General features: G+C 41.4%; 1 protein-coding gene across 1 annotated transcript in view; it reads right to left on the minus strand.

The window, feature by feature from the left end:
- LOC106562885 (DENN domain-containing protein 1A) overlaps nucleotides 1–19,882 on the minus strand; it is a 273,596-nt gene that overhangs the window by 160,151 nt on the left and 93,563 nt on the right. The window contains exon 5 of the mRNA XM_082958057.1: nucleotides 13,382–13,501. Within this exon, the coding sequence (XP_082814183.1) occupies nucleotides 13,382–13,501 (120 nt within the window). The remainder of the gene's footprint in view (nucleotides 1–13,381; nucleotides 13,502–19,882) is intronic.

The following is a 19,882-nucleotide window of genomic DNA, read 5'->3' on the forward strand; positions in this document are numbered from 1 at the left end:
GAAGCTGTGAGAGAGGTGGCGCTAGCAAAGATTCAACATCTGCTTGCAAATGTGCATATCCCAAAGAAGGCTGGGGAAGCAGAGCAGGCAGTGCTCCCCCTTTTTCCCTAAGATCCAGAAAGTATAGCTCAATGGAGTGTTCTCCATAACAAAGCAGTCATCTTCGCCATGCAAAGGAAAATAATCCCCCTCAGAATCCTAAAAAGGGCTTAGGGAGTTTCCCAATGAGCCCTGGAAACCTGTTCACCTGTAGAATGGTCGACCGGGCATGGTTAGGCTTCCCCTGTATTGTTGTACAGAGTAGCGGTGCATACCAGAACTGGGGGGGCAAAAAATTGCCTCTCCTCCATTTTCTCATGTCACAAAAGTGAGCTGAGGCACAGAGAATAGAGTTTTGCATACTCTCCTCCTCAGCCGCAAAGGCTGCGTCCTAGGTTGCCCACTCCTTCCTACCTTCCTTAGGAGAATTAGAGGTGTGGATCCTTGCTGCAGCGTAAAACTGCTTCCCTACAGATTTGGCCTGGTTCAGGGGCCTAGCCTGAGTGTTGGCCGACTGCTGGGGACCTCAGTACTCAAAGGCCAGCTTGTTGCCCCCTTCCGGTTGTTAGGCTGGGGCGAGATGCAGGAACCAACGGGCTGTCAACGGGGCTTCGCCTTTCTTGCTAGTCACACTTCTGATTCATGGCGGCGACCCCCAAAAAGCTTGAATACTCCATTGAAAATGCCCCAGTGGATAAAAAGTCTAGGATAAAAACTGATACTGAACATAATTGATGAGTGTATCGCAATGAATCACATCGATTCTAACATTTGTTGCATATACATACACATTCATTCCATTCTACATTTTTATCTGTCAGAGCTGTGTCTGTACAGCTGTGTGTGTGTGTGTAAATTATGTATGTCTATGGTGTATGTACTATGTATCCTGAATAATGCGCTGCTGCGCCTCGATCCAGTCAGTGAGGGAGGTCACTGTCACCTCCGCTGGGCAATCCTCGCATGTAGGGAACTTTCTCAGGATCCGAACAACATATTTCAGGAGTGGAGCACCAAAGGGTCTCCCGTCGCGATGTTTTGCAGAAAAGATGCTGTTCCTGTAGAAAGCTCCATTCAGAATAGCCGCCACTCTATTCCATTTCCCTGGATCTCTGGGGAACAAGTTGAGGAGCTCGTCCATGTGAATTCAACAAGGCTTGATATGATTGACATTTCCCCTCTCGGTCATGAAGCTAGAAGCTGTGGAGAGAGGTGGCGCTAGCAAAGATTCAACATCTGCTTGCAAATGTGCAAATCCCAAAGAAGGCTCTAAGGGAAATGAATAACAAAACTGTTAATGTGGTGAGAAAGTGGCTATGCTTAAACACACACCACAGGTGACAACGCCTTCCTGAGGCAAAGAGAGGGGGGGTTAGGTGTCCCGAATATTGAGTGGATTTACAGTGCTTACTCACCTGTTGAACATGCTCAACAGTGAATATGTGGCAGTTAAGGAGTTAGTCAGAGCCTCCATCTTTCTGGACCTATGGAGGCGGAAGGTTCCACTGGCCAGGAACACTGAGGACAACTTCCTGGGCTTCAGGATGAAGGCCAATGGCACGGTTGGTTAAGAGCCCATAAAATGGCAGCAATCACCTCCGGCGCCATCATGCTCATTGTATCTGGCCAAATGCAATTTTTTCCAAAAGTTTACTAAGTGTTGGTAACAGGCTGATTGGTCGGCTATTTGAGCCAGTAAAGAGGGCTTTACAATTCTTAGGTAGCGGAATGACTTTAGCTTCCCTCCAGGCCTGAGGGCACACACTTTCTAGAAGGCTTAAATTGAAGATATGGCAGATAGGAGTGGCTATATCGCCCGCTATAATCCTCAGTAATTTTCCATCTAAGATGTCAGACCCTGGTGGCTTGTCATTGTTGATAGACAACAATCATTTGTTCACCTCTTCCACACTCACTTTATGGAATAAAAAATTACAATGCTTGTCTTTCATAACACTATGTTTAGTGTCAGCGTTTGTTGTTGGCATGTCATGCCTAAATTTGCTAATCTTGCCAATCAAAGAAATCTGTAAAATAGTTGGCAATATCAATTTTGTTATGAATGACCGATCTGATTCAATGGATGATAGAGCCGAGTTTGGCTTTTTGCCCAAAATTTCATTGAAGGTGCTCCAAAGCTTTTTACTATAATGTAATTTAACATTGTTTCATAGTGTACTTTCTTCTTTTTTTTAATTCAGTTTAGTCACATGATTTCTCAATTTGCAGTATGTTTGCCAATCGGTTGTGCAGACAGACGCTTTTGCCTCATCCCTCCCAACCATACAATTTTGCAATTCCTCATCAATCCATAGGGATTTAACAATTTTTACAGTAATTTTCTTAATGTGTGCATGGTTATTAGTGACTGCGATAAGCAATTTCATAAATGGGTCAAGTGCAGCATCTGGTTGATCTTCATTACACACCACTGGCCAACAAATATTATTTACATCAACAACATAGGAATCACTTAAACTAGTGTATTACCTCTTATACACTATATTAAGCCCAGCCTGTTGGAACTTTGATTTTCCTAGAAATGGCTACTAAATTGTATTCACTACATCCATTGGATTTTTTGATACTGCTTTAAAGCAAATTTCTGCAACATTAGTAAATATGTGATCAATACATGATGATGATTTAATTCCTGTGCTGTTAGTAACTACCCTGTTAGGTTGACTGATGACCTGAGCCAGGTTGCAGGCACTAGTTACGGCTTGAAGCTTTCTCTTTGGTGGGCAGCATGATGAAAGCGAGTTAATATTTAAATCACCCATCTCTGTTGACACCACTGTCATGACCCTCCTGTGAGGATCCGAAGGATCAGGTTACAGTGGGTCAGCTCTACAGCGCCCTCTCTCTCCCACAGATGGGGAGAGGGATGAAGTTGGACAGTTTTATGATGGTCGTAAATACTTTGCAGAAACTCTGCCTTTGGGCTTTGCTGGATTGAGGGGAAAGAACCCTTTTGTTACAAGGAGATTCCTCCCAACACTATGACATCCAACAGTGGAGAATGACACAATATTCCTGACACAAATATGGTGGGGAGACTTAAAGAACAATCATGTCGAATTCATTACTAATTTGAGATGTAACTAAGGACAGTATAACAAATTAACTGTATCTCTGAATGTGTATATTTCCCAGTTATCAGATTTACATCTAAATGTTGTGGACCTTAAATGATTAAATATGAAACTATTTGTGAGAAGATTAAATGTGATCTTATCCTTGTTTTTTATGTGAAGTTTATCCAGTCTGTGGCCACACCCACATGAGCACAGACATTATGCCAAATGTAATGGAACCACCCTTCTGCCAGAGTGTATAAAAGGACCCGTGACGAAATTCAAATCAGACCAGAAAACGGGGAACTGTAGCTACATGTTGAAATGGTTTCCATTCAAATTGAGACCAGTACATTGCCGGGTTTCTATGGGCGTGTAAAATGTTTCTAGCTGTACCCTGAATAATCAACCATTGGGTCCCATGGTGTTTTTACTTGCGGACTATCGTTTGTACAGATGAACTTGGTACCTTCAGGCGTTTGGAAATTGCTCCCAAGGATGAACCAGACTTGTGGAGATCTACAATTTATTTTCTGAGGTCTTGGCTGATTTTCTTTTGATTTCCCCATGATGTCAAGCAAAGAGGCACTGAGTTTGAAGGTAGGCATTGAAATACATCCACAGGTACACCTCCAATTGACTCAAATAATGTCAATTAGCCTACCAGAAGCTTCTAATGCCATGACATCCTTTTCTGGAATTTTCCAAGCTGTTTGAAGGCACAGTCAACTTAGTGAATGTAAACTTCTGACCCACTGGAATTGTGATTAAGTTAAATAATCTGTCAATTGTTGGAAAAATTACTTGTGTCATGCACAAAGTAGATGTCCTAACCGACTAGCCAAAACTATAGTTTGTTAACAATACATTTGTGGAGTGGTTGAAAAACGAGTTTTAATGACTACGATTATTCTGACATTTCACATTCTTAAAATAAAGTGGTGATCCTAACTAACCTAAGACAGGGAACTTTTACTAGGATCAAATGTCAGGAATTGTGAAAAACTGAGTTTAAATGTATTTGGCTAAGGTGTATGTAAACTTCCCACTTCAACTGTACATACAGTCCCAGTCAAAAGTTTGGACACACCTACTCATTCAAGGGCTTTTATTTATTTTTACAATATTCTACATTGTAAAAAAAATTGTGAAGACATCAAAACTATGAAATAACTCATATGGAATCATGTAGTAAGCAAAAAAGTGTTAAACAAATATATTTTATATTTGAGATTATTCAAAGTAGCCACCCTTTGCCTTGATGACAGCTTTGCACACTATTGGCATTCTCTCAGCCAGCTTCATAAGGAATGCTTTTCCAACAGTCTTGAAGGAGTACCCACATACGCTGAGCACTTGTTGGCTGCTTTTCCTTCACTCTGCAGTCCAACTCATCTCAAACCATATCAATTGGGTTGAGGTCGGGTGATTGTGGATGTCAGGTCATCTGATGCAGCACTTCATCACTCTCCTTCTTGGTCAAATAGCCCTTACACAGCCTGGAGGTGTGTTGGGTCATTGTCCAGTTGAAAAACAAATGATAGTCCCACTAAGCGCAAACCAGATGGGATGGCGTATGAATTCAGAATGCTGTGGTGGCCATGCTGGTTAAGTGTGCCTTGAATTCTAAATAAAACACTGACAGTGTCACCAGCAAAGCACCCCCACACCACCTCCTCCATGCTTCACGGTGGGAACCACACATGCGGAGATCATCCGTTCACCTACTCTGCGTCTCACAAAGACACGGCGGTTGGAACTAAAAATCTCAAATTTGGACTCATCAGACCAAAGGACAGATTTCCAAAGGTCTAATGTCCATTACTTGTGTTTCTTGGCCCAATAAAGTCTCTTCTTATTATTGGTTCCTTTAGTAGTGCTTTCTTTGCAGCAAATCGACCATGAAGGCCTGATTCATGCAGTCTCCTCTGAACAGTTGATGTTGAGATGTGTCTGTTACTTGAACTCTGAAGCATTTAATAGGGCTGAAATCTGAGGTGCAGATAACTCTAATGAACTTATCCTCTGCAGCAGAGGTAACTCTGGCTCTTCCTTTCCTGTGGCGGTCCTCATGAGAGCCAGTTTCATCATAGCACTTGGGTTTTTGCAACTGCACTTGAATAACCTTTCAAAGTTCTTGGAATTTTCAGGATTGACTAACCTTTATGTCTTAGGCCACATGTGCTGCACCAGAATCAAATCTAATTTTATTGGTCACATACACATGGTTAGCAGATGTTATTGCGAGTGTAGCAAAATGCTTGTGCTTCTAGAACCGACAGTAGAGCAGTATCTAACAGGTATTATCTAACAATTCCACAACAAAACATAATACACACAATCTAGTAAAGGGAGGGGATAAGAATGTATAAGTATAAAAAATATGGATGAGCAGTGACAGAGCGGCTAAGATGCAATAGATAGTGAAGGATACAGTATACATAATATACATATGAGATGAGTAATGCGAGATAAGTAAACATTCTTAAAGTGGCATTATTAAAGTGACTTGTGATCCATTTATTAAAGTGGCCAATGGGCAAACTACCCAAGCCTTGCGGTTGTGGGCGGTGCAGTTGCCCTACCAGGCAGTGATACAGCCCGACAGGATGCTCTGTAAAAGTTTGAGGGTTTTCGGTGACAAGCCAAAATTTTTTCGCCTCCTGTGGTTGAAGAGGTGCTGTTGCGCCTTCTTCGCCACACTGTCTGTGTGGGTGGACTATTTAAGATTGTCAGTGATATGAACAGAGGAACTTAAAACTTTCCACCTTCTCCACTGCTGTCCCTTCGATGTGGAAAAGGGGGTGATCCCTCTGCTGTTTCCTGAAGTCCACGATCATCTCTTTTGTTTTGCTGACATTGAGTGAGAGGTTATTTTCCTGACACCGCACTCCGAGGGCCCTCACCTCCTTCCTGTAGGCTGTCTCGTCGTTGTTGGTAATCAAGACTACCACTGTTGTGTCATCTGCAAACTTGATGATTGAGTTGGAGGCGTGCATGGCCACGCAGTCATGGGTGAACGCACCCTTGTGGGGCCCCAGTGTTGAGGATCAGCGGAGTGGAGATGTTGTTTCCTTCCTTCACCACCTGGGGGCGGCCCGTCAGGAAGTCCCAGACCAAGTTGCACAGGGCAGGGTCGAGACCCAGGGTCTCAAGCATAATGATGAGATTGGAGGGTATTATGGTGTTGAATGCTGAGCTGTAGTCAATGAACAGCATTCTTACATAGGTATTCCTCTTGTCCAGGTGGGATAGGGTAGTGTGCAGTGTGATGGCGACTGCATCGTCTGTGGACTTATTGGGGCGGTAAGCAAATTGAAGTGGGTCTAGGGCGGCAGGTAGGGTGGAGGTGATATGATCCTTGAGTAGTCTCTCAAAGCACTTCATGATGACAGAAGTCAGTGCTATGGGGAAATAGACATTTAGTTCAGTTACCTTAGCTTTCTTGGGAACAGGAACAATGGTGGCCATCTTGAAGCATGTGGGAACAGCAGACTGGGATAGGGATTGATTGAATATGTCCGTAAACACACCAGCCAGCTGGTCTGCGCTTGCTCTGAGGAAGCGGCTAGGGATGCCGTCTGGGGCGGTAAATGTTTTACTCACGTCGGCCACGGAGAAGGAGAGCCAACAGTCTTTGGAAGCAGACCACAAAGAAGGCACACAAAGAAGTTGTTTCATTTGTCTGGAAGCAAGACATTGATGTCTGTGACGGGGCTGGTTATCTTTTTGTAATCCATGATTGTCTGTAGACCCTGCCACATACGTCTTGTGTTTGAGCCGTTGAATTGTGACTCCACTTTGTCTCTATACTGACACTTTGCTTGTTTGATTGCCTTACAGAGGGAATAACTACACTGTTTGTATTTGGTCATATTTCCAGTCGCCTTGCCATGATTAAATGCGGTGGTACGTGCTCTCAGAGGTGTGCGAATGCTGTCATCAATCCACAGTTTCTGGTTAGGGAAGGTTTTAATAGTCCCAGTGGGTACAACATCTCATACACTTACTTATAAACTCGCTCACCGAATACATCAATGTTATTATCTGAGGCTACATATCCCAGTCCACGTGATCAAAGCAATCTTGAAGCGTGGAATCCGATTAGTCCGACCAGAGTTGAATAGACCTAAGCAGAGACACTTTCTGTTTTAGTTTCTGCCTATAGGAGGGGAGCAACAAGATGGAGTCATTGTCAGATTTGCCAAAGGAGGGCGGGGGAGGACCTTGTATGCATCGTAGAAGTTAGAGAAGCAATGGTCGAGCGTGTTACTCGCTCGTGTACTGCATTCGATATGATGATAGAATGTAGGTAGCCTTGTTATCAAAATAGCTTTGTTGAATCCCCCAGCTACAATGAATGCAGCCTCAGGATATATGGTTTCCAATTTGCATAAAGTCCAGTTAAGTTCCATGATGGCCATCTTGGTATCCGCTTGCGGGGGGATATACAAGGCTGTGATGATAACCGAGCAGAGTTCTCTTGGGAGATAATACGGTCGGCATTTGATTGTGAGGAATTCTAGGTCAGGTGAACAAAAGGACATGAGTTCCTGTATGTTGTTACATTTACACTGTCGTTAACCTCTATGGGCTAGGTGGGACGCAGGCGTCCCACCCGTGGTGCACTCCATCAACAGCAGGTGCATTTCAAGAGCGGCAAATTTGAATCCAAATAAATGTCAAAATTCAAATTTTTCAAACATACAACTATTTTACACCCTTTGAAAGATAAACATCTCCTTAATCTAACCACGTTTTACGATTTCAAAAAGGTTTTACGGCGAAAGCATAAATTTAGAGTATGTTAGGACAGTACATTTACAAAAGTTGTGTGTAATGTTTTGTCAATTCAAAGACAGGGTCACCAAAACCATAAAACCAGCTAAAATGATGTACTAACCTTTTACAATCTCCATCAGATGACACTCCTAGGACATTATGTTAGACAATGCATGCATTTTTAGTTCTATCAAGTTCATATTTATATCCAAAAACAGCGTTTTACTATGGCATTGATGTTGAGGAAATCGTTTCCCTCCAATAACCGGCAGTCAAGTCAGCACCACTAATTAAAATTAGAAAACATTGGTAAAATATTATATTGTCATTTAAAGAATTATAGATTTACATCTCTTGAACGCAATCAACTCAGATTTAAAAATAACCTTACTGGGAAATCACACTTTGCAATAATCTGAGCACTGCGCCCAGAAAAATACGCGTTGCGATACAGACTAGTCGTCATGTTGGGGAGATCTAAAATCGAAAAATACTATGTAAATAATCCATTACCTTTGATTCTCTTCATCAGATGTCACTTCCAGGTATCACAGGTCCATAACGAATGTAGTTTTGTTCAAAAAAGCTCATCATTTATGTCCAAAAATCTCCGTCTTGTTAGCACATGATCTAAGCCCGCCGGACTTCACTTCATGAACGAGGGGAAAAAATATATTTACGTTCGTTCAAACATGTCAAACGTTGTATAGCATAAATCATTAGGGCCTTTTTTAACCAGAACATGAATAATATTCAAGGTGGACGAATGCATACTCTTTTATAACGTATTGGAACGAGGGTACCCAACATGAACTCGCGCGCCAGGTGTCTAATGGGCCATCATCGTTCCATGGCTCTTGTTCGGTCAGATCTCCCTCCAGAAGACTCAAAACACTTTGTAAAGGCTGGTGACATCTAGTGGAAGCAATAGGAAGTGCCAAAATATTCCTCAGCCCCTGTGTTTTTCAATGGGATAGGTTTAAAGGTAATACAACACATCAGGTATCCACTTCCTGTCAGAAAATGTCTCAGGGTTTTGCCTGCCAAATGAGTTCTGTTATACTCACAGACACCATTCAAACAGTTTTAGAAACTTTAGAGTGTTTTCTATCCATATATAATAAGTATATGCATATTCTAGTTACTGGGTAGGATTAGTAACCAGATTAAATCGGGTACATTTTTTTTATCCAGCCATGCAAATACTGCCCCCTAGCCCTAACAGGTTAATCATGAAACATACACCCCCACCATTCTACTTACCGGAGAGATGTTTATTCCTATAGGTGCGATGCACTGAAAATCCAGTTGGCTGTATGGACTTTCCGTGAAACAGAGTATGTTACAATCCCGGATATCTCTTTGGAAAGCAACTCTTGCCCAGAATTTGTCGTCTTTGTTAACTAGGGACTGGACATTCGCGAGTAATATACTCGTAAGCGGTGGGTAGTGTGGGCGCATCCGAAGTCACACTAGAAGACCGCTCCGGCACTCTCTCCTCCAGCGGTGTTGTTTTGGGTCGGCCTCTGGAATCACTTCAAATGCCCTGGGAGGTACAGAAAAAGGATCCCCTTTGGGAAAGTCGTATTCCTGGTTGTAGTGCTGGTTGTTTTGGTAAGTTGATGTCTGTCTGATATCCAATAGTTCTTCCCAGTTGTATGTAATAACACTTAATGTTTTCTGGGCTAAAAATGTAATAAATAATGCATTAAAAAACGAAATGCTGCACAAGGACTAGAAGTGAAGTTGCCATTTCTATCGGCGCCATCATGATGGACTGTCGTTTCTCTTTGCTTATTTGAGCTGTTCTTGCCATAATATGGACTTGGTATTATACCAAATAGGGCTATCATCTGTATACCACTCCTACCTTGCACAACACAACTGATTGGCTCAAATGCATTAACCTCTACGGGATGGGTGTCCCTAAACTGGGACGGTTGTGGCAAATGTGAACTAACATGACTATAATGACGTTGTATACAACAGCCAACTTTCCAGGACATAGACATGTCTTATATGGGCAGAAAGCTTACATTCCTGTTAATCTAACTGCAGTGTCAAATTAACAGTAGCTATTACACTGAAACAATACCACACATGTTAATTGAAATGCATTACAGGTAACTATCTCATGAAGCTTGTTGAGAGAATGCCAAGAGTGTGCAAAGCTGTCATGAAATCTTGATTTGTTTAAGACTTTTTGTTACTACATGATTCCGTCGTTCGGATGGGACGTTAAACGGGTGTCCTGACTCTCTGAGGTAATTAAAGATCCCATTGCACTTATTGTAAGAGTAGGGGTGTTAACCCCGGTGTCCTGGCTAAATTCCCAATCTGGCCCTCATACCATCACGGACACCTAATCATCCCCAGCTTAGAATTGGCTCATTCATCCCCCTCCCCTCACCTGAAACTATTCCCCAGGTCGTTGCTGTAAATGAGAATGTGTTCTCAGTCAACTTACCTGGCAAAATAACGGTAAAATGTGTTATTTCATAGTTTTCATGTCTTCACTATTATTCTACATGTAGAAAATAGTAAAAAAATTAAGAAAAACCCTGGAATGAGTAGGTGTGTCCAAACTTTTGACTGGTACTGTATATGCATGGGTTTGAATTATTGTTATGTCTAGTGTACATTGTGGGACTAGCACACTAAGAATCAACATGAAAAAGATATAAACGGATAGTTTCCCAGTGAGCAAAATTGGTTGAAAGATGTATTTTTCAACCAAAAATACATATTTTCAAAGTATTGTCCTTTTATAGGGCTGACTGTGTGTAGATCCTGCATTTGAGACTGGTTAGACATCTAACAGCTGTGGATATCGACGAGAGGGAGAGAGGGGGAGAGAGAAAGATAAAGAGATTAGGAGAGGGGGGATGAAACGAGATGACAAAAATAGAACGGCAGATATCAAACAAGTGAGAAAGAAAAAGATAAAAAGCAGTAAGACTGAAAGAGAGAGACAGATTCACACAATAGTGTAAGGATTTTTGTCAACATTAATATTTTATGAACCTTCAAAAAAAGGAATAACCAAGCAAAAAAAAAAGGTCCTTCTTCCAGCATTCACATTAGGGGTGTCCCCAACTAAAAAAATATTGGTCGACCGAAAGTTGTCGGTTCTTTCGACCAATCGATTGCTCAAAACCTTTACATTTGTATGTTTTTCCATATATAGACACATAGACTTGCAGTTTGATGCCTCAAGAGGGTGCCAGAGATCTAGGTAACCAGAGGGGGAAAAAACTTAACCTGAGCAAATTACTCTTCTCCCGCTCCTGCTTGCTTTCGCAGATTCTGCCATTACTCTCCTGAATTTGCCGGTAACAGGCTACACGAGGAGTCTGCAATTTATCTTACCATTTCTACTGATCTGCGTGCCAGTTATGGTTTTCATATGCACATTTTGGGAAAAAGTTTAATTTAATTTATAATAACGTCTTCATATCTCAAAATCATTGTCATGTGGTTAATCAAAATTCTATCCAAATCTAAATGAAAATGATACAAACCTAAAAAAGTAACTTCTATTGTCATTGCCAACTATGCAAAAATAGCCTATATAAAGCCAACAATTAAAAACATTGCAGCCTGCAGGTAGGAAATAACCTGATTTAAAAATAAATATCCTATAAATCACATTGGCTACACATGGCCTGTCTGCAACGAACTTCAAACATGGTGTCAATTATTAACTTGAATCCGGCCCAAAGCTTGCACTAGCGAACTTGCAACACTGTATAAAATATTCTGGACCCTTAGTTTTCAGTGCCAGTGAGCTCGGGACAGACAAACTATATTTATTTATTTATTTATTTATTTATTTATTTGTTACAGCTCGACTAAAATAATCTTGGTCGACCAACAGCCTAACGACCAAACAATCGACCAGTGAACTAATTGGGGTCAGCCCTAATACACATAGATACAAATTAGTAGAGAGGAGATGGGGTGGCCTCTGGTGCACATAGGAATTACTAGTCAGAGACAAAACATTGAGGTTAGAGTGATTGGATTTCAAAGCACCCGAGTGATGGGATATCCGGGAATGTTTTCCGGGCTTTGCCCAAATCGTTGGTGACTTGGCTAACCACTGGATACTATAGCTGCTGCTCCACGTGTGACATGAGTGCACACACACAAACATACACGCTTGTACGCACACACACAGATAAAATGAGATGCCCATAAATACACACTTCCTCACTCTTTCTATCATGTGGGTCATGAACACACACACAGTCAGGCTACATTCTCTGGTCTTAAAGTGGCTGTCCGCCCTGGGACCTGAAATGCTGTCAGTTCCCTCTAGGCTCACCACCGACATCAAGGCCCAGGTCAAATGACCATCTACAAATTGTGCGCTCTGCCTATGGACCAGATTGGCAAGTGGTGCTATTGGTGGTCAGCAGAGGATTACTTGGTAAGATGTAGGGTGATCATGCATTGATTGTGTGTGTTTGAGAGAGACCTTGTGAAAGTGTGTGTGTGTATGCGTGTGTACGTACGTGTGTGCGTGCGCATCACATGTTTGTAACCTGAACAGAGAACAATGGGAAAAGCCACTGGCGAAGGTACAGTCAAAACTACTCAGAGTCAAGGGTTCAGCATGCCCTCTATCCTTTCCTTTCCTTTACTGTGCTTTCCTGTCCTGTACCTCCACTGCTTTCCAATGCTACTCTCCCTAAGCATTTTCCCTACTGTGATAATGCAGAATATAAAACTATAGAATAAAGTAGTAACAATTGACTTCCAAACAACATGTATACTGCATTATAATGACCCCCACCGAACAACAATCCTCTGTTGTCTGAAAAAACATCTAAGTTCAATGGTGCCGACAGTGTACCTTGTGGTGCGCCAGGCATATAGAATGGATCTCTCTCGCTCTCTCTCTCTCAATTCAATTCAATAGACTTTACTGACATGGCAAGTTAAATTACTTACATTGTCAATGTACACATATAAGAAAAGTGGTCGGACCAACAGCAATAATAAAACAATAATAGTTGTGGATATGGAATTAACATTAAAAGCAACTAAAAGAAACTACAACAACAATGGTAATGAGAATTAAAAATGTATAAAAACAATATTATTAGGCCAGTCAACTGAAAAGCCTCATGGTACCAAAAAAATGCTAAAACTATTGTTACGTTTCAGCTTTTCACTGGCTGTTCCTCAGGTTGTGGCAGGAGACCACACATTTTGGCTTTTCACCCCAAAAATATTAGATTTTTCTTAAATTCTTCTCAAATTATTTGTAATGAATGATAATTTGTGGAAAGTAAGATTCTCTTAAGTGTAAGTATTTGTCAGTGTAATAGGAAATACAGCTCTGTCTCTACCTTTCCCAAGGGCAGAGTGAACTGATGTAAAAAAATAATCTCTTGTGCACGCTCTAGCTCTCTCCGCGCACACACACACACACACACACACACACACACACACACACACACACACTCGGGTCTCACCTGAGGATGCAGTAGCAGCTGTGGGCCCCTGACGAGAGGCGGCAGAAGCCGAACCGCTGCTTGCTCTCGATATCTGTCAGCACAAAGGTGAAATTCTGGCCCACTTGGCTCACCAACAGACTGCACCACACAGAGAAGGGAATCAATCCATTGAATTTGTCCATAGAGCACTTTTTACATCAGCAGTTAAGACCAAACAGAAGCAGGAGCACATTGATAAGACAGAAGTGGAGTTAGAGAGGGAGAAGGAAATAAACAGACAGACAAGACAGGACAGAAACAAAGAAGCATTTTCAGACATGGCTATTAGTTTAACCCAAAGTGGTGCCCTTTAAAGTGCTTTCTAAATAAAGCTTTCATTAATATTGCTAGTGTTACTATCATTATAAATATTAGCTTCATCTTTACACATGTAGAGTACACAGTCCATTACGGAGGGCTGGTGGCTGAGTGTCTGTGCTAAACCCAACAGAAGTGATTGGCCGTCTGGATGGCTTGGCAGTGGCTGGGGTGACAAGCCTGCCCCCTTAATCAGTGTGTCACACAGATAACTATACAGTGCTTTCAGAAAGTATTCATACTCCTTGACGTATTCCACATTTTCTTGTGTTAAAGCCTTCATTCAAAATGGATTAACCTGTTAGGGCTAGGGGGCAGCATTTGCACGTCTGGATAAAAAAAATGTACCCGATTTAATCTGGTTACTAATCCTACCCAGTAACTAGAATATGCATATACTTATTATATATGGATAGAAAACACTCTAAAGTTTCCAAAACTGTTTGAATGGTGTCTGTGAGTATAACAGAACTCATTTGGCAGGCAAAACCCTGAGACATTTTCTGACAGGAAGTGGATACCTGATGTGTTGTATTACCTTTAAACCTATCCCATTGAAAAACACAGGGGCTGAGGAATATTTTGGCACTTCCTATTGCTTCCACTAGATGTCACCAGCCTTTACAAAGTGTTTTGAGTCTTCTGGAGGGAGATCTGACCGAACAAGAGCCATGGAACGATGATGTCCCATTAGACACCTGGCGCGCGAGTTCATGTTGGGTACCCTCGTTCCAATACGTTATAAAAGAGTATGCATTCGTCCACCTTGAATATTATTCATGTTCTGGTTAAAAAAGGCCCTAATGATTTATGCTATACAACGTTTGACATGTTTGAACGAACGTAAATTTTTTCCCCTCGTTCATGACGAGAAGTCCGGCTGGCTTACATCATGTGCTAACAAGACGGAGATTTTTGGACATAAATGATGAGCTTTTTTGAACAAAACTACATTCGTTATGGACCTGTGATACCTGGAAGTGACATCTGATGAAGAGAATCAAAGGTAATGGATTATTTACATAGTATTTTCGATTTTAGATCTCCCCAACATGACGTCTAGTCTGTATCGCAACGCGTATTTTTCTGGGCGCAGTGCTCAGATTATTGCAAAGTGTGATTTCCCAGTAAGGTTATTTTTAAATCTGGCAAGTTGATTGCGTTCAAGAGATGTAAATCTATAATTCTTTAAATGACAATATAATATTTTACCAATGTTTTCTAATTTTAATTATTTAATTTGTGACGCTGACTTGACTGCCGGTTATTGGAGGGAAACGATTTCCTCAACATCAATGCCATAGTAAAACGCTGTTTTTGGATATAAATATGAACTTGATAGAACTAAAAATGCATGCATTGTCTAACATAATGTCCTAGGAGTGTCATCTGATGGAGATTGTAAAAGGTTAGTGCATCATTTTAGCTGGTTTTATGGTTTTGGTGACCCTGTCTTTGACTTGACAAAACATTACACACAACTCTTGTAAATGTACTGTCCTAACATACTCTAAATTTATGCTTTCGCCGTAAAACCTTTTTGAAATCGTAAAACGTGGTTAGATTAAGGAGATGTTTATCTTTCAAAGGGTGTAAAATAGTTGTATGTTTGAAAAATTTGAATTTTGACATTTATTTGGATTCAAATTTGCCGCTCTTGAAATGCACCTGCTGTTGATGGAGTGCACCACGGGTGGCACGCTAGCGTCCCACCTAGCCCATAGAGGTTAAATAGAAGAAAAAAATTCACTCCTAGGACATCATGTTACTCAATACATGCATTTTTTGTTCGATAAATATATTTATATATAAAAACAGCATTTTACATCGGCGCGTGACGTTCAGAAAATATTTTCCCTCATGCTTCCGGTGAATCAGCGCTACAATTTACAAAATTACTATTCGAAAACATTGTTAAAATGTAATATTGTCATTCAAAGAATTATAGATTAACATCTCGTGAATGCAACCGCATTGCCAGATTTAAAAATAACTTTACTGGGAAATCACACTTTGCAATAAACGAGGTGGTATGCTCAGAAAAATAGGCTAGGCGATACAGATTAGTGCCATCTTGGAAACATCTAAAATCAAATATACTATTGTAAATATTCCCTTACCGTTGATTATCTTCATCAGAAGGAACTTCCAGGCATCCCAGGTCCACAACAAATGTAGTTTTGTTTGAAAAAGTTAATAATTTATGTCCCAATAGCTCCTTGTTAGCGCGTTCCCGAAAAAAATATATATTTACGTTCGTTCAAACATGTCAAACGTTGTATAACATAAATCTTTAGGGCCTTTTTCAACCAGAGTTTCAATAATATTCAAGGCGGACGATTGCATTGTCTTACTAAACGTTTCGTAATGAAAGGCTACCCATGGGCGCCCGCGTCATAGTAGTAATGGCCCTCCCCCTGTGACCAACTTTCCAAGCCTCTCTTTCGGTCAGTTTCTACCATAGAAGACTCAAACCACTTTGTAAAGACTGTTGACATCTAGTGGAAGCCTTGGGAAGTGCTAAATGAATCCTAACTCACGGTGTTTCTCATAGGCAAAGTGTTGAAGGTGATTCCACAAATCAGATTTCCACTTCCTGTATGGAATCTTCTCAGGTTTTGGCCTGCCATATGAGTTCTGTTATACTCACAGACACCATTCAAACAGTTTTAGAAACTTTAGAGTTTTCTATCCAAATCTACTAATTATATGCATATTCTAGTTACTGGGCAGGAGTAGTAACCAGATTAAATCGGGTACGTTTTTTTATCCGGGCGTGCAAATACTGCCCCCTATCCCCAACAGGTTAATTGTAAAGATTATTTTTATTTACTCAAATATCGTTGCTTTATATCATCTCTCTCTCTCTCTCTCTCTCTCATGCAGTATTAGCCTTATATTTAGCTAATTAATGATGGTTATGCATAATAAGCTTCTAAATTATAGCGTCTGTCTTAAGCGCAATAAGCAAGCACCTGTGCTCCGCTGGCCTCTCCTTAAAAAACACTCCTTAGCAATTATAGTCCCATGCAGGAAAAGCTAAACTAGAATAGCTTGCAGAACAACGTTTTTTTGTTGTTGCATTTCTTATACCAATAGACTATTCAAAGAGGGATGCAAATTCTTTTTCGCTGAATGTTAAATAAAGAAGCCAATAGAACTCACGGGTAGTTTGAAAGAAGAGCGAACGCACGATGGCGTTAGGCTATAGCAGTTATTTATTCAGACCCATAACCATTCAATCTTCGTGAAGAGAAGTGAAAGCCTTCTGCATCTAATTCTACTCCTATATTATTCAAGGATGTCATTAGAATGAAGATAAAGACAACCAAATGTATTTAATTCAACTGTTCAAAGCGAGGAAGAAATGAAGCAACAAAAGAGAGAAAGAGGAGGTAGGCTAATAACATTAGTGGAAATATTATGAAAGGTATATATGCGTCAGCCTACTAATTATACAAATAGACAATTCTACACAAAAAAAATGTAAATAACATTCGCTAGCCTATATTTGTAACTTTGTAGGCCGCATGTGCTGCACCAGATACAAATCAAATTACATTTTATTGGTCATATGCACATGGTTAGCAGATAATATTGTGACTGTAGCGAAATGCTTGTGCTTCTATTCTATCTAACAAGTAATATCTAACAATTACACAACAAATACCTAATACACACAAATCTAAGTAAAGGAATGGAATAAGAATATATAAATACAAATATATGGATGAGCAATGTCAGAGCAGCACAGGCTAAGATACAATAGATGGTATAGAATACAGTATATACATATGAGATGAGTAATACAAGAAATGTAAACATTATTAAAGTGGCATTATTAAAGTGACTAGTGTTCCATTTATTAAAGTGGCCAATGATTTCAAGTCTGTATGTAGGCAACAGCCTCTCTGTGCTAGTGATGGCTGTTAAACAATCTGATGACCTTGAGATAGAAGCTGTTTTTCAGTGGTTCGGGTGGTTGTTGTCCTTGATCTTTTTGGCCTTCCTGTGACATCGGGTGCTGTAGGTGTCCTGTAGGGCAGGTCGTTTGACCCCGGTGATGCGTTGTGCAGACCTCACCACCCTTTGGAGAGCCCTGCGGTTGTAGGTGGTGCAGTTGCAGTACCAGGCAGTGATACAACCCGACAGGATGCACTTGATTGTGCATCTGTAAAAGTTTGAGGGTTTTCGGTGACAAGCCAAATTTCTTCAGCCTCCTGCGGTTGAAGAGTTGCTGTTGCGCCTTCTTCGCCACACTGTCTGTGTGGGTGGACCATTTCAGTTTGTCAGTGATATGTACGCATAGGAACTTAAAACTTTCCACCTTTTCCAGTGCTGTCCCATCGATGTAGAAAGGGGGGTGCTCCCTCTGCTGTTTCCTGAAGTCCACGATCATCTCTTTTGTTTTGTTGACGTTGAGTGAGAGGTTATTTTCCTGACACTACACTCCGAGAGCCCTCAACTGTCTCGTCTTTGTTGGTAATCAAGCCAACTAATGTTTTGTCGTCTGCAAACTTGATGATTGAGTTGGAGGTGTGCATGGCCACTCAGTCATGGGTGAACAGGGAGTGCAGGAGGGGGCTGAGCACGCACCCTCGTGGAGCCCCAGTGTTGAGGATCAGCGAAGTGGAGATGTTGCTTCCTTCCTTCAACACCTGGGGGCAGCCCGTCAGGAAGCCCAGGACCCAATTGCTCAGGGCAGGGTTGAGACCCAGGGCCTCAAGCTTGATAATGAGCTTGGAGGGTACTATGGCGTTGAATGCTGAGCGACAGCCAATGAACAGCATTCTTAGATAGGTATTCCTCTTGTCCAGATGAGATAGGGCAGTGTGCAGTGCGACGGCATCGTCTGTGGACTTATTGGGGTGGTAAGCAAATTGAAGTGGGTCTAGGGTGACAGGTAACGTGGAGGTGATATGATCCTTGACTAGTCTCTCAAAGCACTTCATGATGACAGAAGTGAGTGCTACAGGGAGATAGTCATTTAGTTCAGTTACCTTTGCATTCTTGGGGACAGGAACAATGGTGGCCATCTTGAAGCACGTGGGGACATCAGACTGGAATAGGGAGAGATTGAATATGTCCGTAAAGACACCAGCCAGCTGGTCTGCGCATGCTCTGAGGAAGCGGCTAGGGATGACGTTTAGGCCGGAAGCATTGCGAGGGTTAACACGTTTAAATGTCTTACTCACGTCGGCCACGGAGAAGGAGAGCCCACAGTCCTTGGTAGCTGGCCGTGTCGGTGGCACTGTATTATCCTCAAAGCGGGCAAAGAAGATGTTTAGTTTGTCTGGAAGCAAGACGTCGGTGTCCGCAACGTGGCTTGTTTTTCTTTTGTAGTCTGTGATTGTCTGTAGACCCTGCCACATACATGTGGTGTCTTAGTTGTTGAATTGTGACTACACTTTGTCTCGATACTGATATTTTCCTTTTTTGATTGCCTTGCGTAAGGGAATGACTACTCTTTTGTATTCTGCCATATTCCTTATCGCCTTGCCATGGTTAAATGTGGTGGTAGGCGCTTTCAGTTTTGTGCGAATGCTGTCACCTATCCACGGTTTCTGGTTAGGGTAGGTTTTAACAGTCACAGTGGGTACAACATCTCCTATACACTTCCTTATAAACTCACTCAAATCAGTGGTTCTGCCGATAGGAAGGGAGGAGCAAAATGGAGTCATGGTCAGATTTGCCAAAAGAAGGGTGGGGGAGGGCCTTGTATTCATCACGGAAGTTAGAGTAACAATGGTTGAGTGTTTTTCCAGCACGAGTGCAGCAGTCGATATGCTGATAGAATTTAGAAAAACTTTTCCTCAAATTTGCTTTGTTAACTTTTCTAGGGTAGGGGGCAGTATTTTCACGGCCGGATGAAAAACGAACCCAAATTCAACAGCCTACTACTCGGGGCCCAGGAACAAGAATATGCATATTATTAGTAGATCTGGATAGAAAACACTCTGAAGTTTCTAAAACTGTTTAAATGATGTATGTGAGTATAACAGAACTCATATGGCAGGCAAAAACCTGAGAAAAATCGAACCAGGAAGTGAGAATTCTGGTGCTTGTAGTCCTTTCAAGTCATTGCCAATCGAACACACAGTGAGTTAGGGTTAATTTTGCACTTCCTAAGGCTTCCACTAAATGTCAACAGTCTTTAGAAAG

This window comes from Salmo salar, chromosome 11, assembly GCF_965601325.2.
Source record: "Salmo salar chromosome 11, fSalSal1, whole genome shotgun sequence".
Lineage (NCBI taxonomy): Eukaryota > Metazoa > Chordata > Actinopteri > Salmoniformes > Salmonidae > Salmo > Salmo salar.